At 41.8% G+C, this 25,320-nt stretch overlaps 1 protein-coding gene across 5 annotated transcripts in view; it reads right to left on the reverse strand.

Moving 5' to 3' along the window:
• Nucleotides 1-23,615: 23,615 nt before the first annotated feature.
• Nucleotides 23,616-25,320, reverse strand: part of LOC131813851 (ral guanine nucleotide dissociation stimulator-like) — a 225,468-nt gene continuing 223,763 nt past the window's right edge. For all 5 annotated transcript variants that reach the window (XM_059144365.1, XM_059144364.1, XM_059144363.1 and 2 more), the window contains 2 exons: nt 24,721-24,914; nt 23,616-24,475 (listed from right to left, as the gene is read on the reverse strand). In XM_059144365.1, coding sequence (XP_059000348.1) covers nt 23,652-24,475; nt 24,721-24,914 — 1,018 coding nt within the window. In that variant the 3' untranslated portion in view covers nt 23,616-23,651. The remainder of the gene's footprint in view (nt 24,476-24,720; nt 24,915-25,320) is intronic.

Genomic DNA, 25,320 nt, shown 5'->3' on the forward strand with positions numbered 1-25,320 from the left:
GAGAAATGTAAGTGCTAGTAAAAATAGTGATCTTCAAACCTATCTGATGTATATTATAGATAGAGGCTTTTCTCCCTCTTCATCATCAGAAAATAAATGGGACTGGTATAGTAGTTTATATAGAAAAGGTATATATACCTAAAACTGAGCATAAAGTATTCCAGAAAGCATTGGTTATAAACTTTCCTAATGACTAAAAATTAAAGATCTGACCTTCCAAAATCTTTCCAGAGCATATGTTTATTATTTTACTTTAGACAAACACTGATTCAAAGAATTTTTCTTCTAAATGTCTATATAGTTTCTTTTACTTCCGATGAGACCACCTGCCTATAAATTAACAAATAAAATTCTTCAAATAAAATACTTTAAAAGTTAAATTGTAAACTTACTCTGGTCTTGTTCCTGTTTTATCACCTAGAAAATTCAAGAAGCTTTATGTAAAAACAGGTCATTTAACAATGTATTCCAAATTCAAGTTTTAATTTAACACAAACGTAGGTATAAACAGAAACTTCTAAGCATTTTTCGGACAGCCTCGTAGACATCATGTGAGGTCACTTCTCACAAACTCCAACAACATACTATGGGGACATGTTTGTATACACATAAACAGATAGTTACGTAGCTGATTTGTATCTCTTTCTTTCAAGGGCAAGATTCTTCCTCTTTCAACTATCTTCTATGAAAAATATTCTTGCTTGGCACAGTTGACCTCCTGCAAGTTCTACTGGATGCTTTCTTAGGTTCTATCAGTTTAGAATACTAAAATATGTCAGACTACCTGGATGTCTCTAAATATTTTACAAGAGCAGCAATTTTTTAAGATGATGTTTTTAATGTGTGCAGATAGATCAACAGCTTTCTCATGAACACTTATTTAGTGGTTATCATTATTAGTGTATGTCTAAAAGTAGAAAAGTAAAACTGCTCCGTCAGCAAAATGCAGTGACTCACTTTCTGCTTTTCCAGAATTTACTTCACACTGCAAAATAAGACCTGCTTAATGAAGAAAATACAGGAACACACAAAACTTCATCCCATCACAGAACCTTAATGGTTCCTCTTTCAACCCGTTTTGGCACTTACACACACATTTTTAAACGTGATCGGGATGACCATAAGTTATGTGCACATATTTTCTCAGGATGTTGAAATTAAGTCTTTTTCATGTCACTTAACATGGTTTTAAATGACCACAGAATACTGATGACATAGCTGTATCAGAAACTTTATGCCGAACCCGCTTCTTAACATATACGCCTGTACTATATAAACAATGCTGCTACAGTGAATGCCTTTATCTCCAAATACTTGTGCATGACTTTATCTGTATTCCACAAAAAGAGGAATTTATAGGTCAAAGATTACATCAAGGAAAACCTACATATTATCAACTGATCCTTTAAAACAACTGTTCCAATTTATCTTCCCACCTACTACGAATAAGTAATTTTTCCGTCACACCCTCAAAACAATGGACATTTTTCTGAAACAATCACTGCCAGTACATAGGTGAGAAATGCCACTTCATTATCATCTAAATTCATATTTCTGACAGTACTAAGTAAAACATTTCAAATATTAATTAGACAAGTCTATTTCTCCTTGAGTGAATGGTCTATTCAGGCTATTTGAGGTATATCTGAGGTATGTTTCTCACTGACTTCTCAGAGCTATTTCAACATTAAGCATATTAATTATCTCATACATATACTTTATGTGTCTATTTCTAAAATGAGACCTTCATTTCAAGATACATCTCAATTTCAGATGTTAAAATGTGAAGAAAAAAAAGCATCGAAACAGCAAGTATTTTACTTCCAACCTGTCCTTTACCTTTTGCCTTTGTCCATAGGGTTTCTTTTGTTTACCTTTTTAATCTAACTACAATTTAATTTTCCTTACTTTGTATGTTGATATTTGTCTTTCATAGTTTAACATTTCTGAAATTGATATCCATGTTCTACCGATGCAAGCCTTTGACTGGACGTAAGATAAAGGAGGGATTTAATTTTTTTCCCACAGACTTCAACTTTTTTATTCATTAGCGTCCTATTTTGCTCTCTCTTTGATATTCCATTTTTATTATATTTACAGAAGTCTCTATACACACAAACCTGCGTATAGAAAACTTAGGCCTGTTTTTGGCCGACCGTGGGCCCTGACTAGTCCATCTAGCTTGGCATCTGTAATACCTGTGGACTGCTGTCAAAGCTCACTGTCAGCACTCCACCTCTGTTCCTGCCCTCCTGCACATTATCTTCCACATGGCTGCCAGAATGCTCTTCTTCAAACACGTATCTCATGTCCTATTATTCACATCAAACCCCTAGTGGGTCTCAACTGTCCTCCGTGTAATTACAAAACTCGTTAAGATGACATACACGGCCCTTCCCTTTATGACATCTGGAATCCGATCTTCCCATGCTGCGGCTCGCCGGTTTTCCAGCAGTTCTTCAAAAGAGTAAAGATCATCCTTGTCTCTAGATCTTACTCCATGCTGCCCCCACTTAGAGACCACTGCTTCCAACCCCTCTTCATCTATCAAACCCAATACAGCAGGTCCAGGCTACTGATGCAGCTGCTAGGGAAACAGAGAAATCCTTTAGAATAAGGAACCCCTGGACACGTATAGCAGGTTAAAAGGAACTGGATGTGCTATATCAGGTCATGTGCACTTATTCTACATACTCCTTTGGTTCAACTCTGAGGCACAATGCAAGAGGAAGACAATGGGGGAAGGTGGAGTGGCATGGGGGGGGAGGGCGCGAAGGGAGATTAACTCCTTATATTTCTCTTACTCCTTTGCCTCAATCAAGTCTTTCACGTGGAGCCTATAAGCAATTACAATAAAGAGAGAACCAGTTTCCTAATTAAAATCAAAGTAGTTCAAGGGTACCAGACTGCTTCAGCTGATTAAAAAACAAGCTGCTAAAACATCTAAGATAATTCCTTCTAATTTTGATGCGGCTACAAAGAAAACTAAGTAAAAACAAGAGACAGACCCCTATGTTTAAAAATCAATTTTCGGGGTGCCTGAGTGGCTCAGTTGTTAAGCATCTGCCTTCAGCTCAGGTCATGATCCAGGGTCCTGGGATCAAGCCCTGCATCAGGCTCCTGGCTCAGCAGGAAGCCTGCTTCTCCCTCTCCCACTCCCCACTTGTATTTCCTCTCCAGCTGTCTCTTCTTCTCTGTCAAATAAAATTTTAAAAAAAAGTAAAATAAAATAAAAATCAATTTTCATTCAAAGTTATCCTAAATTTTCTAAGTTTAAAAGGATTTTAGGATAGCCAGCTTTTAAAACAGTACGTCACCCTAGAATCGTCTACATAATAAGAACCACATCCAAATAAAAATTTCCTACACAGATATATGGACTCCTTCATCTGTTACTCATTCTAAGTTCTTCAGAGGATTCAATGCAATACGTGAAACATGCTTTCATCAGAGGCAGAAGAGGCAATGCAAGACAAAACAAAAAATCATGCACAGGGAATCGACAAAACAAAAAATCATGCACAGGGAATCAACAAAACCAAAACATCATTCAAAATGAATCTGGATTGGTAATTTTTTAACAAGAATATTCAGCATTGCAAGAGCACAGGAAGAACGGCATTTTCATACTGGCGAGTGGGTAATCAATTGGTAAACTCTTTCTAGAAAGTAATTTTACAATATTTACCAGAGTCTCCAAAACTCTCCCCTCTCTTTAAGCCAGTGATTCAGTTTCCAGGTTGTCTTTAAAAAATAATTAAAAATTATGAATGAAAATTTATAAGAAAAACAAACACATAGAGAGCATTCATTATGTGCCTGGCTCTACTGAAGTCTTATAAACTGTAATCCTTGGACCAACAATGTCAAGTAGTTACTGTTCTTTTCCCCCACTTTACAGATAAAGAAACTAAACACAGAGGGATAAATAACTTGAACAAGGTCGCAGAGCTTATCAACAGTGGAGGGGATCTGAAGCCAGATTTCAGCTCAAGTCTATCCCCTTAAGCTACAATACCACATTGCCTCTCCCCATAAAGATGCTCAATATGTTGATACTTCCTAGAATATACGAACTGAATACAAACACTAATGGAAGGACGGCTGATTAATGATGTATCGATTCATAAAGCTGACTTAAGCAGCAATAAAACACTCCTAAAGAATTACTGAACTGACAAATATTGGCGATATAACATATGAGAAAGAACAGGTTACAAAGCAATCCAGTTGACCTTTGAACAATGCAGGGATTAAGGGTCCTAAACACCCAGGCAGTTGAAAATCTACACATAATTTGACTCCTCAAAATCTTTACTAATAGCTTCCTGCTGACCAGAATGTTTACTGACAATATAAAGTCTATTCACACACACTTTGTATGTGATATGTACTACATACTGCATTCTTACAATAAAATAACATAGAGAAAAGAAAATATTAAGAAAATCGTAAGGAAAACACATTTACAGGACTCCACTTTTACTGGCAAAAATTCACATATAAGTGGACCTAACCAGTTCAAAGCATGTTGTTCAAGTATCAACTTATATACCATACATGTGTTCATGATCCCAACTTAAGAACATATATTAATACACACACTGATAGCTACATAACCGTATGCATAAACAAAACTCAGTTTTCTATGAAAATAAAATCTTAAACACATAATACACAAAAAATTTGTGAGATATAAAGTAAATGTAAAAGTAAAAACTTTACTACTGAACATGTAACTAAAAATCTTACTGACACAGAAATTTAAGTTACTGTTAGAACAGAACATTACTTACTCTTTTTATCCGATGAGGTACGAAAATCTATACCACCAAGACCTTCATTGCCTGCAGTTGAAGTAGCTGCTGTGGTTCCCAAAGTCAAGCCTAAAGCATTCTGTCCAAATCCTACAAATAAACCAATTATAATTTACAAAGTCTTTACAATGATTTTCCATCAATGGACAAAATTCTCAAATGCTTTCAAGCTGGATCCCATTTTTCTTCATAATTGGTTTAAGCAAATAACATGGAATAAGTCTAAAGCTGGGATTTAATGGTGTATGTAGTCTGGATAATATAATTTTAACTTCTTTACGTTTTAGGTAATTTTTTAAAGTGTAGACACACAATGTCACATTAGTGTACAACAGTGACTTGAAAACTCTATACATGCTGTGTTCACCACAAGTGTCACTACCCTATCTGTCACCATACAACCTTATTACAATACCACGGATTATATCCATCCCTGTGACTGATTCCATAACTGGAAGGTTGTACCAACTCCCCGTCAGCCATTTTGCCTGTCCTCCCTACCCTTTCGGGCAACCATCAGTTCTCTGTATTTATGGGTCTATTAATTTGTCTTTACTAAAAAGGTCAGAGTTTATCTGTTAATTCAATAAATGTGAACATACTACTTGTTTTTTTTTAAATCCTCCTGAAAAAGCAGTTTTAGTTTGTATATTTCCAGGTGAATACTTCTTGTCCTCTAGTCATGCTTTGTAATTGGATACTTTTTAAATTATCAAGTATTGGATGTGTTAATTAACTTGATGGGCATTTACAATGTGCACGTATATATGAAATCACTATGCTCTACACTTTAAATATCTTATACTTTTACTTCTCAATTATACCTCAGGAAAGCTGGTAACAGATAAATAAATTACATAATAAAATAATCCGGTAATGATTTATAAGATTTCAGCAAATATTATAAATCTTATAAAGCAAATAGTTTCATTATTCATGAAATCTAAAGAACTGAGAGTTAGAAGCCTTACAGTTCAAACATCAAATTTCATACTCCCAAGCTTTTTCAAGAAATATTTAATGAAAGAAATAGACTTCATTTATTTAAATCCTACCTCACTGACAAAAGGAATTGAAGGGGCTAAACTACAGTTAATCTTAAGTCATGAAGGTATGCTTGTAAATCAAGTAGCAAAATTTTAAACCACGCATTGGTAAATCATCTAAGTCCATGCATTACCAAGCTCACATAAGTGTGGTTCTTTTTGGACAGATGCTATTTACTTTAAACAGAGGAAACAGTAGAGGCACTGAATAAAAGCACGGGATATATGAAGACTGGATTTAAATACTGACAATGTGTGAAAAATAAAATACAGCTAAATGAATGTCCATTAAAGAAAAATAAAAAACAGGGGTATGTTTAGTTAGCACAACCATAAATCAAGCACTGACGTGTGTCTAGAGCCTAAGAAAAATTGTAGCAGGCCTAAAAACTCATTAGAAAGACACAAAAACAATCCTCCACCTCCCCTTTCTGTTATTTTTGTGTTTTGCTCTCCTAGGACTCTTTAGGAGAGATGTTTAAACACTTATCCTACAAAGAAATGTATGTTACAGTCATCCAGTGATTCAGTTATTAGGAGATATTTTGAATACCTACAAGGTGAGACTACAGTGACAAAGACAAGTATCTGAAAGATAATGCAAACCTGAATGCTACAAATTTTTACAGATTATCTTCACCAACTCCTTTTTTCCCCTTCCACTGACCCAGAGTTTCTTCACTAAATTTAGTACCTGAACGGAGGACATGAAAGAGCTGTTTAATAGAAAACACTAGGTCATACTCCTTCATCTCTCCCACACGACCAAGTATTAGACACCTACGAGGTGTTGAGTAAAACTTCTGATATTAAATAGCCATTATACATGAACTTATGTATTACTGGGAATGCTATGATTTTCACATGTTTCAATGCCAAAAAATATGTTTTTCCTAACACATAAATTGTTAAAGAGAAATTATTGATATTATATTGCTATGTGAGATAATTATACAATGTTTTCAAATCAGAGGAAAGCTCTTCTCACTCCTACATGGTATTATATTACATTATATATAGTATCATGTTTCCTATATTATTTATTCACTTATATTTATATATAAATATATTTATAGTATATTTTAATACTCAAAACATCGACAGAATCCTTAACATGAAGCTAATTTCAAAATAAGAAAGAAATGAAAAATCAATCCAAGAAAGAAAATATGAAGTATTCTCTGCCAATTGAATTGATACTTTAGTATTTTGCTTGACTAGAATAAATTTAATACTTATGTTCTAAAACCTTTTCTTCGAAGCACGCTAATACCCTTTCCTGATGCCTGTAATGGAAAGCCATTCTTAAAACCAGGGCTTGAAAGGTCAAGTTGATTTGCAACAAACTTAGATACCAAATGATCCAAGACTCTACAACTACCATTTATTGATATATTTCTCTAGAATAGTTTATAGGCTCCTTAAACAGGCCCTTCTTTGTTTCTTTAAATAGTCAGCCAATACTGAGAAGCAGAAAACTTTTTTTCTACAATATGGCTAAGATATCCAAATATGCATGAAAACCATTATTTTATAATTCAGTTTTCATACTAAATAAAAACATTCAGGTTAAAGAGACAAAGTGGTCTGTTCCAAAGGTCAAAATACAGATAAAGTAAATTTAAATATAAATATTTACTATTTCGGAAAATGAATACCATTAATTACCTGATGTGGCTGTATTTGAACTCTGGAAGAGTGAACCTAACAAACCAGCTAAGGCTCCCCCTAAGGAAAGGCTTGTTGATGGGGTAGTAGTTGTAGCTGTTGATCCACCCAAATTATTTAGGGTAAATCTTGTAGATGCTATAGAAAGTAAAACGGTAAGGCTTCAAAAAGAAACATCATTTCTAAGAACACTGGAGAAAATACAAAACATTCCCCACCACCACGAAAACAGACAGCCCTACGTCCAAGACAAAATTCACTCTAGTTTTTCCTAAAAAACTACTTGCTAAAGATAAAATTACATATACTTAAGAATAAAGAGAAATAAGACCGTAAGGCAAACGCTAGTGACACAAATAAGAGTTCTAGGTAACACTAGAATGGTATAAGGTAATGGATTCCAGAGAATAATAAAGAGTTTTCAATCCAGGATGCCAAATTCGCCTTCAAAATGGAATGAATCCTAAGGCAGGCTAGGCTGATGCAAATTCTTTATCCTTTCTTGTCACCAATATGCTCCTTGAAAACAAACTGAATATTAATAGTTTTACATTTTACCTCTCACCCTGTCCCTGCTTTGCTCTGTAAACAGAGATCAATTTCCAGGATGGCTCCTGCTGCTTTAAAGCCAATGATGATCTTTGTAGGATCCTAATTGCTGAGTGATTAAAATAAAAACTTTCCAAAACTGAAGTTATCTTGAATAACGTGGATCCCTATACTCACTAGCCAAAAAAACCAAAATTCAACGACAAAACGTGACTTTTTCCATTCTGCCTCACCTGCTGGAGTTGACGTCAGAGCAGAGGAAAGAGTAAGACCACTAGCTGAGGTAGAAGTAATAGGGAGAGCAAATGGTATGGCAGATGCGGCAGGTTTACTGAATCCTAAACTGAAACCTGTTGTAGACGCAGATGTAGTAGCTGGCGTTCCTGAGTCAAACAAACAAACAAATCCTATTTTACCATGAATGTATATGTCTTACATCAATCAGAATCCCTAAAAGTTCGTGACCCTACTTTTGTAGCTAGAAGGATAGGTGTGTAGGTATGAAAAAGGAAAATATAGAAGTTGGAGCCAAATCATGATGAATAATTAAAAGAGGATGCTATGATCTTAGGAAAAGCAAGAAAAAGTCCCATCAATGTGGTCATATTGAAATCCAATTTCAGTTCTACCCCTGGATTTACCTAAAACAGCACTTACCCTTCCTTTGCTCTATACTCAACAGAAAAATATTCCTCCCCTCCAACGCTATTTAAACCACCATTCTCTACTGTTTCCTCTTCCTGTACTTCTGTCAACTCTGGCTACTCCTTCCAGTCTGCTTTTGTCCATCTCCTTCCTCTGTTCAGTTCTTAAATGATACTGCCTACGGCTCCAGGCCTGCTCCCATACTTCCCAACTACAGAATCTCAGTTAGGGCAACATGGGTCTAAATCTACACCTGCCGGAGTCTCCACTGGTTAGCTCTACCGGGATGTCCCTTAACTATCCGCCTCTATGCCTCCCTACACAAAATGTTTCCTAAACCCCCTTCCGTGGTCCACTCAGTTGCTCAAGCCAGAAACCATAATCACCCCTGACATCCCTTCTCTCTCCTGCATTCTACTAGCCATGACCTGCTGATTCTACTGCAGAAATAGCTCTAGATTACAAGCATCCTCAAAACCCTTAGCTCAGGTCATCTTCCTCTCAAGAACAATTATAACCTCTTAATTTGTTTCTGTCCCTCTAAACTTTAATCTTTTCTTGGAATTATTTCAGTTACTTTAAAAAAGAAGAAGCGAGAACACCAACAATAAATAATACCCTGGTGATTCTCTCTGACCGAAGGCTCTTATTAGCTCTATACTATCTCTACCCTAGAGTCAAAAGGCGTGGCACACAACCACCTTTCCTATCTACCTCCAATCTGTTCTTCACACCCCCTCTCTCCCTACCATTCCCACTTCTGAAACCTAAATTCTAACCAAACACTTTTCCTACTTCCCTGAGTCCCCTTATGACTGGGCAGTTGCACGTCTCCATCAGGAATGATGTTTCCTGCCCCCAAAATAAACTTCTACTCTTATCTTCCTCTACTTCTCTTGGTGCCTATCATACATGTTAGAGCACTTATCAGGTCATACAAGAACATGTTACTATACCTGCCAGTCACCTTCACCTCATCACCCACTGAATGCCTTACTCATGCTCATGCTCTTGACAACATTAGTATCACCTGCACCACCAGTATCATCACCACACCAACAGCTAATACTAAATGTTCAAAGCATTATGTATACCCAAGGCCACAGAGTTAGGAAGTAGTAGCTGCTCAAAACTATTATGAGGAAATACATAATGACCTGCATTTTGGCTTTCCTTAAAGGCACTGAGAGAAGCAGCTGCCAGAAATTAAACTTCTGGATTGCCCTTACAACAACCAGAAATTCCTGCCAGGGTACAGTGCTCTAAAATCTTTTTTTTTTTTTTTTTTTTATTAAAGATTTTTATTTATTTATTTGACAGAGAGAAATCACAAGTAGGCAGAGAGGCAGGTAGAGAGAGAGAGGAGGAAGCAGGCTCCCTGCTGAGCAGAGAGCCCGATGCGGGACTCGATCCCAGGACCCTGAGATCATGACCTGAGCCGAAGGCAGCGGCTTATCCACTGAGCCACCCAGGCGCCCAGTGCTCTAAAATCTAAATGGGTTCTAAAATCTCAGAAAATGAGAGAATCGAACTGCTTGCCCCAAAGCCAATCCTGTCCAAAACTCTGGTAGTGAACAGATGGGTTACACTTTCTGCTGGTCACAGGTGAGTAGCATCCAAATGAACAAAGTCCACCAATCTTTGGTTTACTTCAAATGTTAATTAAATTAATAAATTTAACTTTGACTGAGTTTCCTCACTGTCCTTTCATTCATTCATTTCCTTTGACATTATTTTTTTTTTTTATTAACATATATTTTTATCCCCAGGGGTACAGGTCTGTGAATCGCCAGGTTTACACACTTCACAGCACTCACCAAAGCACATACTCTCCCCAATTTCCATAACCCAACACCCCTTCTCCCTCCTTTGACATTAACAACTGTCATCCTACTTACTCACATTCCCTTCGGCGTATCGCTACAGAGAACCATGGCATTTTTGAGCTGGAAAGAAATACAAAAACCTTTCAGTCCTACCCTTGTTTTACAGATAACCAAAAGCTGCCAGATACTACATGACTACCTAAGACCTCACAATGATTTGGAATTACAACCAGGGCTTAATTCTAAGACTTCTGGTCTAGAGTTTGTTGCCTTTTTTTTTTTTCCACTAAAAGGGTTCAAGTGACTATAAAAATACAATGTAAACTAAACCTCCAGAGAAAAAACCATTTCTTTATTTAAAGGTTTTTACTGAATTAAACAGTCATTGACTTTTTTAAAAACTCCAGTACTGAAAGGCTGTATAATGAGTCAGTGTCTGTGATCTATTAGGTTCCTTACATGCTTCCTTCTATAGCCCAGCTCTGTGAGATAATAAGAAAGAGAAGAGAAGAAAACCACAGATCTGGGATCTTTTCTCAAAAATTCTTACCCAGAGTTAATCCTGTAGTTATAGTTGCTGCTATTCCTGGGGACAAAAAGAGAAATAAAATTTAATCATCAATGGCAGATGACATTTTGGGGGGGTTATTACAAGGGCAAGACTTAGAGTCATCCTCGGGATATGATACTACAACAACCAGTATCTTCTACCATGACCGCTAATAGAAACGTTCTTCCTAGAGCACTGGTTTTCATATTAACGGCTATATATAATTATATAGGGAATAAGATTTATAAATGCAAACAACGACTGCTTATAACAACATTAGGCAAGGAGAAAAAAAGCTACTCTAAGCAAACACTGGCACACAAAGTTGTTTCAAGGAGCTCACTGGAAGCTCCCGCATTCCTGCAGTTCTTACATTTTCTATGTGTGGCTGTGAAAAGTGGCAATCAAAGCTGGAATGTCAATGCATAAAGTGGTAACAGAGACCAAGAGGCCCTGCGGGTACAGAATAAAGAGTAAATAAAGAAATAAGCTTTTGAAATGGCAGCATTACTGACACATATTTTTAATAACCAAATATCTTTAAGTATTAAAAAACAGATTTTTATTATCGAAATGTCTACCAGAAACTTTGACCTCTTGCCCTTTTCCCATCGAAACAACTCTTTTAATAATATAAAAACTTAAAACGTCTCTTAGGAAGGTAAATTATAATGTTATAGCAAGAAAGGATGCTGACTGCCCCATATATGCAAATTAAAAAACGTCCAAATTGGTAAACTTGATTTATATTCACTAAGGTGAAACACTGCATTATATACTCTCATGTAAAAATTAAATTAATTCTTTATATTTAAAGAGGTAGATCTTCTTTGTGTCAAGTATACCAAAAAAGAAGTTATTTTGAAAAGAAATCTTGGGATGCCTGCGTGGCTCAATTGGTTAAGCGGCTGCCTTCAGCTCAGATCATGATCCCAGGGTCCTGGGATCAAGTTCTGCAATGGGCTCCTTGCTCAGTGACGAGCCTGCCTCTCCCTCTGCCTCCTGCTCCCCCTGCTTATTCTCGCTCTCTCTGATGAATAAATAAAATCTTTCTTTAAAAAAATCACATTTCTTCAAATTTGTTTCTCTTCTTTTTTGAAGATTTATTTATTTTTGAGAAAGAGCTTGGGGGAGGGGGGTGCAGTATGCATCAGGAGGATAGGGAAACAGAGACAGAATCTCAAGCAGACTCTCCAAAGAGCTTAAAACCCAAAGAAGGTCTCATTCTGCAAGCATGAGATCATGACCCGAGTGGAAATCAAGAGTTAGACCCTTAACCAACTGAGCCATCCAAGAACCCCTAAATGGGTGTTTTCATTTACACTAGAATAGATCATAACCGATGTGAGGCCTACCACTGGCCCTTAAGTCCACATCCCTATATATATTTCCATCTTCATATTTACCATTTTTTAGGTCTGACACCAATGACAATCCCTATAAAGGGCAGAGATATAAACCAGAACCTTAAAAAGAATATCCCATAGCTACTCCCTGAAATGTGACAATCCTCCTTACCTGTATTTGTTCCTCCCAGAGTGAACCCAGTGGTAGGTTTCGTTCCAAAGAGCCCGGTTCCAAAACCACCTGAAGGAGCAGATGTCGTGGCAGGAGTTGCAGTGCTTCCAAGAGTTCCAAAATTGAGACCCACTGAAGGGTTTCTTACTTATAAAGAACACAAAATAAAGTCTACTGGAACCAGTATTTCCTAAAGAAAAATAAGAATTAACTCTTCAAGGTTAAACACTTTCTTTCTTTTCACATATTCAATATATTGCCATAGAATACAAAAAGAACTATCAATTTATTTTTAACCAACCCAATTCAAATAGTCTCCTGTTCTCTTTAAAAATAAGTCACATACAAAAGATTTCAGATCCCAAGGAAATCATAAACAGTATCACATATTCTCCTTTTCTAAGTTTTATTGACAGCGTATTTTAAAATGGCCACAGAGAAGTCCTATGAATGTGGATCATTTTCCTCTTGAATGACTCACGTATAGTTCATATTTCTAAATACATTTGTTCTTTCCCAACTACTAAATAAAGAAAAATAAAACATACTCAGAAAAGTTCTTTTAAGTGATCTTTGCCACCTCTCTGTTGCTTTATCACCATATTCATGGATTTAGGCAGGGATGGGGGTTACAGTTACTTTTCTTGTCACCAAAACAGCATCAAGAACTGGGGTAGGGGAGAGAAGAGGAAAAGGACTAAACATAACCTGGCAAGAGGAAAATACAAACTAAAAATCACCCTCTATCCAGATTATGTGTTCATAAGCAGAAATTCTCTTCAGAGTTTCTGAAAGCTCAAAAAGAACAGCTGGTGATAGCAAGTGATGTGAACAAAGTTCACAACTTTCAAATGTTCTTATCAAAACTCAAGGGCTCATATTTGCTAACTATAGTGGGAGAACAAATTATTAAAATGAACAACCTGACACTCCAAAAATTGTACAGGAGAGTTAAAAGAGACTATAACACATAACATAATGGGAGCTCCCATTCATCCTATATAGGTCTTAATTCTGTCTTGCCTGCCCTTCCAAACAGACATAATCCCAAGAGAAGTCAAGGTCAGTTTTAAAAAGCTTATGTCTGGGACACTGCAATTTAAGGAGGTAGCGGTGTTATGGCTGGGTTCCAGTGCCAACTCTCCAATGTCCTGGGACTTGTGTGACATAACTTAGCCTTCTTGATCCTCTGTTTCCTCATATGCAAAATGTTAATAACTTTGTCCACTTAACAGATTTTTTGCAAAAGATTGAGAGATTATGCATGGTGAATTAACTTCACTTAATAAAAGTTATTACTGCCATCATTAGGAACTTAATAAATTCTACTGTACATATTTTACAAATTGTATTACACCAGCCAATCACTGTGAGGGGAACAGAACTTGAAACCAGTCATCAACACTGAGGAGGGGGTCAAAAAAAGGGTCCTGGGATTGAGCCCTGCATCGGGCACTCTGCTCGGCGGGGATTCTGCTTCCTCCTCTCTCTCTCTCTCTGCCTACTTGTGATCTCTCTCTGTCAAATAAATAAATAAAATCTTTCAAAAAAAATGGAGCGGGCCGGGTGTCTTAGTTTATCATTGATTTTAAAATAATCTCTAGGAACATGGGTATGTGAAGTACAGAAGGTTGGCAAAACAGGGTTTAAGGTATTACCAACAAAGCACAAAACTGTGAACACTTAATCAACTGAGCTAAAAAGGTATTATAATAAATGTTATTGGCAAATTTTGAAGACCTCAAATTAAGGAAATGGTAGTTATGCTGTCCTCCCTCCCAAATAATTCAGTGATCCCATTTGGTTTTACTGCTATTCCATAAATATAGAAAGACGCACAATGAAATTTTTTTTTATTTTTTTGAAATTATGTATTTTTAGACTAAATATTTAAAATTTCTTGACAACTTAAGATACCTGAAGACACAAGGCACTGTTTCATAATTAAATGTGAAAACATTACCGAAGAAATACATCAAAGTGGTATCTTCTTACTCAAGAAAGCAAAAGAGAATTTTCTCTACAGGAGAGAAATTTATTTAAAAGCTACCCCAAACAGGACCAAGTTTTGCCTCAACCCACTATTATCTGCCAATGGCTCATCAGAATGTGTTACTGTTGACTCCATCAGGTCAGGAATATTGTTTTAACTTCTCCAGCATGCCCTAATGTGGACTTAGAAAGTAACATTTAGGGAGCACTTCCCAAGTGCCAGATATAATGTTAAGTACTTTATTCATCAGCATCTCTGTTCCAGATGTGGGAACTGAGGCTTGGAGAGTAACTTCCCTAAAATGATTTACCTAAAGAGACCAAATCGGGATGCCTGGGTGGCTCAGTGGGTTAAAGCCTCTGCCTTCAGCTCAGGTCATGATCCCAGGGTCCTGAGATAGAGTCCTGCATCGGGCTCTCTGCTCAGGAGGGAGCCTACTTCCTCCTCTCTCTCTGCCTGCCTCTCTGCCTACTTGTGATCTCTGTCTGTCAAATAAATAAATAAATAAAATCTTTTAAAAAAAACTATATTTTTGACACAGCAATTGCGATTCCATTGAACTAAGTAGGAGATGATAGGAATAGTTTTTGCCAAATCGGAGAAGGGTTACTGGTTGAAAACCTGGAAGAAAGAGCCAGTACCCTTATTTATTTCACCATCTAAAACAGAGTCCATTATATGGAACTGTGTTCAATAAATATCTGTTCCATGAATGACAAGAGCTTGCAACAGGGCGGTGGCACTGGAACTGAAGCAAATGGAAACTAGGTAATTAAAATTAGCAGGCCTTGCTGATTACGGGTGCAGAGAGAAAAGGAGGTATTAAGGGAAATTCCCAGACTTTTTCCTTGACTGTGTAGTCTGTACCTCCCCCATTTTTCTTGGTAAATTATGTTTTTTTTATTTTTTTTCAAGATTTTATTTATTATTTGACAGAGAGAGAGAGAGCTCTCAAGCAGGCAGAGAAGCCGGAGATATGCCCCTTGCTAAGCAGAGAGCCCCATGCGGAGCTCAACCCCGGGATCCTGGGATCATGACCTGAGCAGAAAGCAGAGGCTTAACCCACTGAGCCACCCAGGCGCCCCTGTACCTCCCCTTTTTAATATAAGGAAGATACTTTTGGCTTTTTACTCTACAATGACAACCCTCAAGCTTCAGGAGATAGATACCTTGTAACATTTTCTATGCACACTTCTTGATGTAATGAACTCCTCCCCTTTTACCTTAAAAAGACTGAGTTCTAAAAATTAAATCTCTCACCATGAAAATGACCTTTGACTATTATTGTCTCTTTCTAAACCTCTGCTGACTGTATTTCGTCATCGCCTGAAGCGGTGCTTTAGCAGGTTGCACAAAAACGATAAATATGCTACCTACAGGGGCGCCTGGGTGGCTCAGTGGGTTAAGCCCCTGCCTTCGGCTCAGGTCATGATCTCAGGGTCTTGGGATCGAGCCCCGCATCGGGTTCTCTGCTCAGCAGGGAGCCTGCTTCCTCCTCTCTCTCTCTGCCTACTTGTGATCTCTGTCTGTCAAATAAATAAATAAAATCTTTTAAAAAAAAAATATGCTACCTACAGTTTTCAGTGTAACTAGAAGACAGTGTGAGTCAATCCACCATAACACTCACGAATACTACTACGCACACTGTTCAAAATGACCACCAAGAAATGCTGCAACACGTATTTAAAACAAAAACCTGCAGTAAAAAAGGACAGGGTTCCATGAGGTACCAAGAGGTGAGCTCGTTTAGAATACCACGAAATCATTAAAGCAGTGGAATGTCGAAAGCCGTATATCCTGCAATGAATTCTGAATTATCAGCGATAAAACTCTAATTGTCCCCCTTAAAATTTTTCTATTGTCTTTTTCTAAAAGCCCAGAATGACCCACAATGTCGTTCTCCCTTCTGTGCCTCAGACTGCCGCACTGCTAGGGCTCAGCGTGAAATCCCAGGCCCTTTCACCCAGCCAGACCCCACTGGACAGGGACACTGGGTGAACCATTGTGGATTCTGGGGACTCACAACCCTATGACCACCCTCCCGACCAGGCCCCCGAACGGCAGGACTATGAGGCTGGCGCTGCGCAAGTCTGTCTTTCTCTTTCGCAGACCCACTAGAAAGGAACCCAGCGCGAAGGGAGAGGGCCGGGCCCACCCACGGGATCTCACGGAGAGGACCAGGCCGGGAAGGCGCAGAAGCGCAGTTACCTAGATGCCCCGTCCCGAAGGAGAAACCGCCGCCTGCGCCGGTCCCGCCGGGGGCTACGGTGGTGGAGCCCAGCGTGCCGGTCCCGAAGGAGAACCCCGTGGACATGGCCGCCGGGGCTCAGCGCCGAAAGCAAGCTGCAGCGGTTCTGGACGTTCCTCTCTCCTCAAAGCCAAGGCGGGCCAGGCAGCATCGCTCTTGCCCAGCCCAACCTGGCGGGAAATTCAAGCCCTAGAGGCTGAACAAACAAGGCCGAGGTGGGTGGGGCAACCACCCGAGAGCACGTTCCGGCTCCCGCCGCGCGCTCGTAACCGGGAGCGAGCCCGCCGCGCAAGGCACCCTGGGATGGGAGGAGTGGATCACGCCGGCGCAGGGCATCCTAGGAGGGTGCGGGCTGCGGGGGGAGGAGGGGAGTGGACAGGGGGGGGGGCGGAGGGGGAGGGGAGGGGGTGGGCTGCGGAGGGGGGGTTAAGCGGGGGCGGGGGCGGGCTGCGGGGCCGGGGGGTTGTCGGGAGCGGGGTTGGAGGGGTGGGACTCCGGTGCTCTTAAAGGGTAGGCGCTTGGCGTTAAACAGCAAAACCGTTCCCTTAGTTATGTATTTGCATACCTGTTGATGTAATCTGTACTTCATGCCTGTTGAATATTATTGCTTATGTCTTTCCTTACTGGTAAAAGGATGCGTGGAATCCCAATGTGGGGGGGGGGGGGCCCTATTGAGCAGTCCAAGCCCTGTTAGAGGAACGGAGGCGCGCTCAGTCCATGGTCGGCTGCCGTCCCTTCCCGGAGGAGGAGGGGTAGCTTGTCTTTCCCTGACAGTTCGGAAATGAACCGAGAGCAATTCATTCATCCCCTCCACAGCTTTTGGAGCCCGATAAGCGCAGTCATTGCGAGTTGCCAGCCAGGAAGCTCAGAGAGCGTCCTTTGGTGGGGGGTGGCCGATCCCGTTGGTGGCGCTGAGCAAACCCCCTGGACGTCAAGCGATGTGGTCAAGTCCACGAAGTTTTTGCAGCATATCCTGCTGGGTAGGAGTCTGGGTCTCCAGGCCCATCGGGGCGATGGCTGCCTTCGGGCTTTGGGTTTTGCATTGCTCTGACGCCTCTTTGCTACCTACCAGAGGAACTGCCAGGTGGAAGGGCTAAGTACAGAAACAAACTAAATATAGTGCGGAATTTAAGAGTTCCAAGAGCAACCCCTAAACACAAGAAAAATGTAGATTTAAGGAAGAGATCCCCTCTTGTAGAAGCATCAGGAGAAGCTTCATGTCTGGTGCATTTAAGGTGCTGTCATCATAATGTGGGTCTTTATTCAGAGATTGTTACATTACTTCCGCAAATGGTTTTCCTACTTGTGATTTCTTCCAGTAAAATTTATCCCATAAGCAACCACCAGATTTGCTCTCCTAAAACACAATTTTCACCCCTGCACTGCCTTGATGAAACACCAGTGGCCCTTTAGGCTAGCATTCGTCCTCCATAAGACAAATCTAAGCTCGGGCCTCACAATTCCTCTTAATGCAGCACTTTCTCTAGTGTTGAGGTTGGGCATTGCTGCCTCCTGTGGACTGAATCCTGTCCCTCTAAAATTCATGTGTTAAAGCCTTCACCTCCAATGGGATGGTGTTTGAAAATAGGGCCTGTGGAAGGTCTTAGGTTTAGATGAGGTCACGAGGGTGGGGCCCTCATGATGGAATTGATTCCCTCATAAGAAGAAACATTAGAGACCTCTTTTTCTCCATTTCTTGAGGATACAGCTAAAAGGCAGCCTTCTTAGGTAAGAGGAGAGCTGTTGGGCACCTTGATCTTGAACTTCTCAGCCTCCAAATCTCTGAGAAATTTCGGTTCCCACCCAGACTGTAGTATTTTGTTATTGCAGCCTGAGCACTTACACATTACCTCTGTGTGTGTTTAATTAAAAAACCTAAATAGCATTTTAGATATTATGGATATCACCATAAGAATAATTAAAAAGTGATGCATTTGAAGTGTAATTTAAAGAAAAATTTCATAGTGACTGAACAGGTGGAGGAAAAAATGAAATATCGAGGGTTTAGAGCTTCAGTGATCTAGAAAATGCTATTATCAGTGATAACTTATAAGATGGTTAATAAGAGGACTATGAGGAAAAAATGTAGGGTATTTTGACTGGAAAAAAAAGATCCAGATGATTTTTGGAGGAAGATAGAATGTGGCTCCCAACATCTTTTAATTCCATTGTGTATTCTTTCCACAAGTTTTGAAGACTATCAACATAAAATTAGTAAGTTCAAAAGGCTTGGCCTAGGAGTACCTGGGTGGCTCAGTTAAGTGTCTGCCTTCCACTCAGGTCACGATCCCAGGGTTCTGGGATGGAGCCCAGCACCAGCCTCCTTGCTCAGCGGGGAGCCTACTTCTCACTCTCCTTCTGCCTGCAGCTCCGCCTGCTGGTGCTCTCTCTCAGGATCTCTCTGTCAATTAAATAAATAAATAAAATATTGTAAAAAAATGCTTGGCACATACAGTTTATATGTTGATTAATAAAACATGTAAGGTTAGCTGGAAGGAAAGTGCATGTAAAAATGTAGTAGGGAGTAATATATATTCATAATAAGGGAAACTGATGTGGGCCATATCGGAATTAAGTTCTCAATCATTCTGTAAATCTTAAACAGTTTTAAAAATAAGTTTATCAAGGGCACCTGGATGGATTGGTTGGTAAAGCATGCAGCTCTTGATTCTCAGGGTTGTGAATTCAAGCCCATGTTGGGTGTGAAGTCTACTTTTAAAAAGCTAAAGAAATAAAATATAAGTTTATAAAAGAAAGTGAGAAATTTGAGTTAGATAAAAGTTTGAGTTTGGGGGGAGCCATTCAAATTGATAAAGTATTCCTTTAACTTCATAAAAGTTTTTGTATGGCATTTTTGTCTTCCATCTGGCAGAGTGGTTTAACTTGTGCAGAAGTAACCCCTGAGCTGCCACGGAGAGGAGCGCTGCAGGGATGGAAAGCAGACTACTTAATGAACAGCAGTATTACAGTCTATAACATGGCTCCAGATACACCGAGTGTAAGACTGGACCTCAAAGACCTTTTCTCATATAAATTCTTATGCTTGTCATTTTAGCAAAAAGAAAACAGTTTACCTCCTTTATTCTACAGAACTAGAACTCCAAAGAAAGCAGTTTCTATAAGCCAGCAATGTGGTTATTAAATGGAAAGCTTGATGTAAAATGTCCATGTAAATTTCATGCCTATTTAAGCCTAAAGTCTATGCATCCAGGCAAAACCATGCAGCACAGTCATTTGGCTTAACTGTCCTTATTTACAATAACACATTCTATTCCAAAGGATGTTTCCCATATTCCTCTTTGACATTGGGGGACCTGAATCCGTATATCCATTCTATGGGAATTACCACTTTCCAAGGAGGAAGCAAAGGATTCAGATTCTAAATTATGCAACAAACCACATTCCTTCCCTTTGTTGTTTTATATTATGTGAATCATGCTAAGAAAACCATCTTTTGCAGAGTTACTGGCTGTATGGTGATGTTGCTAATGTCAGAAGCAAACTGAATAATCCAAAAGGCAATAGCATTGTAAAAAAAAAAAATTAATTTCAACTTGCATTAAAATGGCTAAAGAAGTTTGTTTCCGTGGTATTCTCAGATCAGGATAACTCTGAGAAGCATCATTTGAGAAGTTCTAACATAGAAAAGAAGCTGGAATCTTAAGTCTATTTAAGTGGATCCGCAATATATATGGTCTGATCCTCTGAAATAACCAAGAAAGATATTATGATTTAAAGCCTATATATGATCAGTTGACCTCTGTCTTGCATTTATTCCTGGGGATCTATTGACTTTAAAGTTTTATATAGTGTCCTAACTTTTTTATAAAAATCCTATTAAAGTTTCAAAAGATCCAACAACAACAAAATTTATAGAAAGATAGATCAACAGTCAAAATGCGACCAAATGTTAATAACTGCTGACTCTACAACAAAGATAGATGGGTGTTCATTGTACTGCTCTCTGAAATTCCCTACAGGTTTGAAATTTTTCATACTAAAAAATTGGAGCCTAAATCTAAAACAAAAGTTTCCAAGAATAGATCTAATAATGATCTGTTTCCTGATAAAATTTTCACTCATCTCCCAAGAAATGAATGAAAGAGAAAAGAAAGGAAAAGCCTTGGTTTCCTTCGGAGTCCAACAGAGACAGCATTTTGCCCTTCCTCATGGGCTGTTAGGGGGATTGACTGTTATGATTCATGCTCTCAAAAGATACTCAGTAATCCTCAGCTTGACCTGCTCAGAGTAGCCCCCTGGGAGCACGTTGCCGTCCTGGGCTCTGGGCCTCTGCCCTACTGTGTCCCTTCAGCCTGCCAATCCAGACTCCCCTGACCCAGTCGTCCTTCCAGAAAGCCTTCCTGCCCGCCAGTATGGGATCCCACTACACTGGTGCTCACCCATCAGACCCAGGCCAGCCCTGGGGCAGGACGTCCCCCAGAGCTAGTGTCCTGGACATGGACAGTCCTCCGTGTGGAGACTGGCAAGCTGGAGCCCGCTGTGCTGCCACCTGTTTTTAGAACAAATATTGGGGTGCCTTGTGATGGGGCTCTTTCTCCCCAAAGCAGGGAAATGAGCTGCCCCCAGTTCCATCACGCCTGTCCCACTTTTCCCCCACCGTGGAACCATTGGTACATAGCGTCTTAGGACTCCTTGACTGCCAGGGCCCCAGAGCCTTTTCGTGGCTGGAGTTGAAAATGTTTGATGGAGGTCAGTTTGGTTTTTGATGGACCTGCTGGTGGGATGAAGCCTGGGCACTCCCTGCAAGCCAACACGAAGCCTGAGCCCCTGACCAGTAAGGCAGCGCACAGCCCACGGCCGCCCTCCCCTAGTGCTCAGAGCTCCCCTTTCTCACGGAGTCCCACTCGCTGGTGTTTCTCTCTCTTCCTGCAGGGAGAGCCCCAAATGCCCTCTCTCTGAGGACCTATCTTGTGTGCCTGGTTAGCTCCATCTTCTGGCGGGCAAGACCGGAGTTACTGACGACGACCTCTATTAGAGCGTCAGATCAAGGGGACTCCCCCTTACCCGACTCTGTGGGAGAGGAGGGGTGTCAGCAGGAAGCCCGGCCCCGTCTCTCACACAAGCTCAACTTGAGGGATACCAAGGTTGGGGTTGGCAGGGTCAGGGGGTCACAGCCAGAGGATCCTGAGGGTGTGGATGAGCTCTGTCCAGTGCCAAAGGCCCTGGTTGAGGCTCTGTCCATCCTGCAGCTTCCATGAGCAGCCGATGTGCATTGCAAGGGCCTCCCTTGCTCACACAGTTCATGTGGCTCTTGCTGTTGCCACTAAAACTCCATCTGCATGAACACTTGTCTGTCACCCGCTGACCGGCACTGTCCTTGGAGGTTCGTCCCTGAGAGGATGGGGTTCAGCCAGGAAGGACAGGGAGCAAGCCGAGAGGAGTGGCCTGGCCTGTGCCCCTCTGCTGGCCTGGAGCAGGCTCTGGTTGCTCCAGGGAGAGTCTGGGTGATTGAGCCCGGGGGGCTGGAGTGGCGGGAGCGTGTCACCGGACAGGGCATGGGTGAGGTGGGTTCCAGGACACGGGGCAGGGGAGCATCTGGGAGAGGACCTATGAGGGCGCTGTGGGCAGCCTCCCCAATGCTCTATGGTCACTCCCAGGGCCCCGACGTCATCACTGCTGGCTTGTCCTCCTCATGATTTCAGGTCTCATCTATAGAATCCCGGATCCCTCCTTTCCAAAGCAATGCTTCTCCCTAATGAAGACAGCATAGAGGAGCCAGCAGCCAGTCCCCTAAAAATGTGGGTAAAGTGTGTTTCGGTGTTGGTGTTTATAGGAATCATTTCTAAAAAAAACAGACATTTATGACACAGACATGCTTATCACTTACATTATGAGAGTCAAATAACTGGATATGAATTAGTTGCTCAACAGAGGGGGTTCCTGAATGCTGTCACTGAGAATGCCCAAGGGGACAGAGCGACAGTGTCAGTCCACTGAGGGGACGTTAGGTAGAACAAGAACAGAGCCCCTGAACTTTCCCTGTCCCACTCTGTCACAAACATGTGCGCACACCCCCCCCACACACACACACACGCTACACTTAGAGGGAAAGGCAGAGAAGGACGCCGTGTGTGATGGGGGATTATTCCTTGGTAGAAGGAACGTGCCTTTTTTTTTTCATGTTTAAATTATTATTGACTAAATAGATATAGTCTGTATAAAACCCAAAGACCTCTTGATGACCTAACTTGTTAGCAAGAAAGGAGAATATTTAAGATATGATTTTAATATTTGATAAGATGCCCATCAGAATAGTTGAAACGCAGACTACCCGGGAAATTGAAAGGATGTAAAGGTGTCTCATGGACCCAGACATTTCTCTCGGGGATTCTGCTTTTCAAGGCATGCTTCTAAATGGGAAACCTAGCTCAGAATGAAAATAGTTCATGTGGGGGCTTCCCGTGATCTCTGTTCTTTCAGGAACATTCCTATGTAATAAAATGTTATTTGTATAACAAAGTTTGAAAAGAGGGGAATCACACTTATGTTCTGCAGACACACACAGAAGGCCATACTGTAGGATTCCAGGCAGAGGAAAATCCAAGTGGAGGTGAAGTGGCCGAGACAGAGAGCAGAGCAGCGGTTGCAGGGACTGGGCGAGGGACAGAGCAGTGAGCGATGAGGAGCGTGGGTGTCTCTGTGACAGAAACGTCGTAGAATGACATGGTTGTGCAACACCCTGAATGGACCTAATGAGACCTCCATATCCCACTGCAAAGAATGCAAGTAAAATGTTATGTAAACTCAAGTTCTACTGTCTTTAATTAAATCTAGTATGTAATTATATACATACACACAAAAGAGAAGAAATACAAAAAAAGCAATAAGGGGGATGGGAAAGACACGCTTTCTGGTTGTAGCAAGCACAAGGTGCTCCTCGGGAGCGAAGCATGCTTGCTCCACGGAGGCAGGGGGCGGCAGCTCGTGGGCCGAGCCTGTTTGCTCCACGGAGGAAGGTGGCGGCAGCTCGGGGACCGAGACTGCTTGCTCCACGGAGGCAGGTGGCGGCAGCTCGGGGACAGAGCCTGCTTGCTCCACGGAGGAAGGTGGCGGCAGCTCGGGGACCGAGACTGCTTGCTCCACGGAGGCAGGTGGCGGCAGCTCGGGGACCAGGCCTGCTTGCTCCACGGAGGCAGGGGGCAGCAGCTCGGGGGCCGAGCCTGCTTGCTCCACGGAGGCAGGGGGCGGCAGCTCGGGGACCGAGCCTGCTTGCTCCACGGACGCAGGGGGCGGCAGCTCGGGGGCTGAGCCTGCTTGCTCCACGGAGGCAGGGGGCGGCAGCTCGGGGACCGAGCCTGCTTGCTCCATGGACGCAGGGGGCGGCAGCTCGGGGGCTGAGCCTGCTGGTCATCCAGGAAAGTCAAAAGGCCTGGTGGCTCTTCCGTGGCAGAGAAGTGAACGAGGGCCCTGACGACCATCTGCCCTGGCCCCAACGGGTCAGGGGGGGGCACTGGTCTTCCTATCCCATAGTGAGCAGCCGCAGCAGGGATGGCGGGGACCAGCTCAGGCCCCAGAGGTGCAGCGGGTGCCAGAGTGGCTGCTGGAACCACTTCCCGAGACACATCCTGATCTGGCTCCGGGGCCGGTGATGTAGCTCCAAGAAGAGAAAGCATCATCAGCTTGGTTGACTTCCCTCTCGCCTTTCCCTTTCCCTACCACTCAGCGTGGCCTGTGTTCAAGACCCAGCCCCTGGAAGGTGTCCCCAACAGAAGCCCATGGGGACAGGGATCTGAGATAACTCACTCCTCTCGGCCCAACTACAATCTATGGAGGCTTCCTCAGGGTGGCCCACCCTGCCTCCTCCTCAGGCCCACATCAGTTACCCCCAGTCCTCCTCACCCCCAGCCTCTGGCTCTGTGGTCTCAGCGCGCTGCCTTTCTGGCAGCAGAAGCTGGGCACGGCGCAGCAGGTCCGAGCCAGGCGCATTGACCTGCAGGTAGGCCAGTAGAGCATGCAAGTTGGGATACTCTGGAGGCTGCACAAAATCCCCTGGATACCTTTCCACCCACATATCCAGGATGGCATAGACGGCCCTGGGGACAGACATGGAGGCAGAGAAGTCAGAGGACAGGGTATGCATCCAAACCAATATCCCAGGGAACCCCTGTGGGAACCTGGGCCCCTGGGCTTCCAGCTCCTGTCCGAGACCAGTCGGACTCCTTGTCCACCTGCGACCTGGCAGTCCTGCCTGAGACAGGCCTGCTCCCACACGGCAGGCTGGCCAAAAGCCTCTGGGAGTGGGAGTCCTTGGTCAATGGGGGGAGCCTTTCTGGACTTTTTAGGGGAGCTGGACACACTCCTCAGTCTGTCTCCTTGCCCATGAGCCATTTGAATTCAACTGCATGTGTCCAGGGAGGGGTGGTGTCTGGCCTCTTAATTACCCTCACTGCACTCGCCTCTGCTCCGTGAAGATCCAACCGAGGAGGGAACAAAGGGACT

Source organism: Mustela lutreola, chromosome 13 (genome assembly GCF_030435805.1).
Source record: "Mustela lutreola isolate mMusLut2 chromosome 13, mMusLut2.pri, whole genome shotgun sequence".
In the NCBI taxonomy this organism is placed as follows: domain Eukaryota; kingdom Metazoa; phylum Chordata; class Mammalia; order Carnivora; family Mustelidae; genus Mustela; species Mustela lutreola.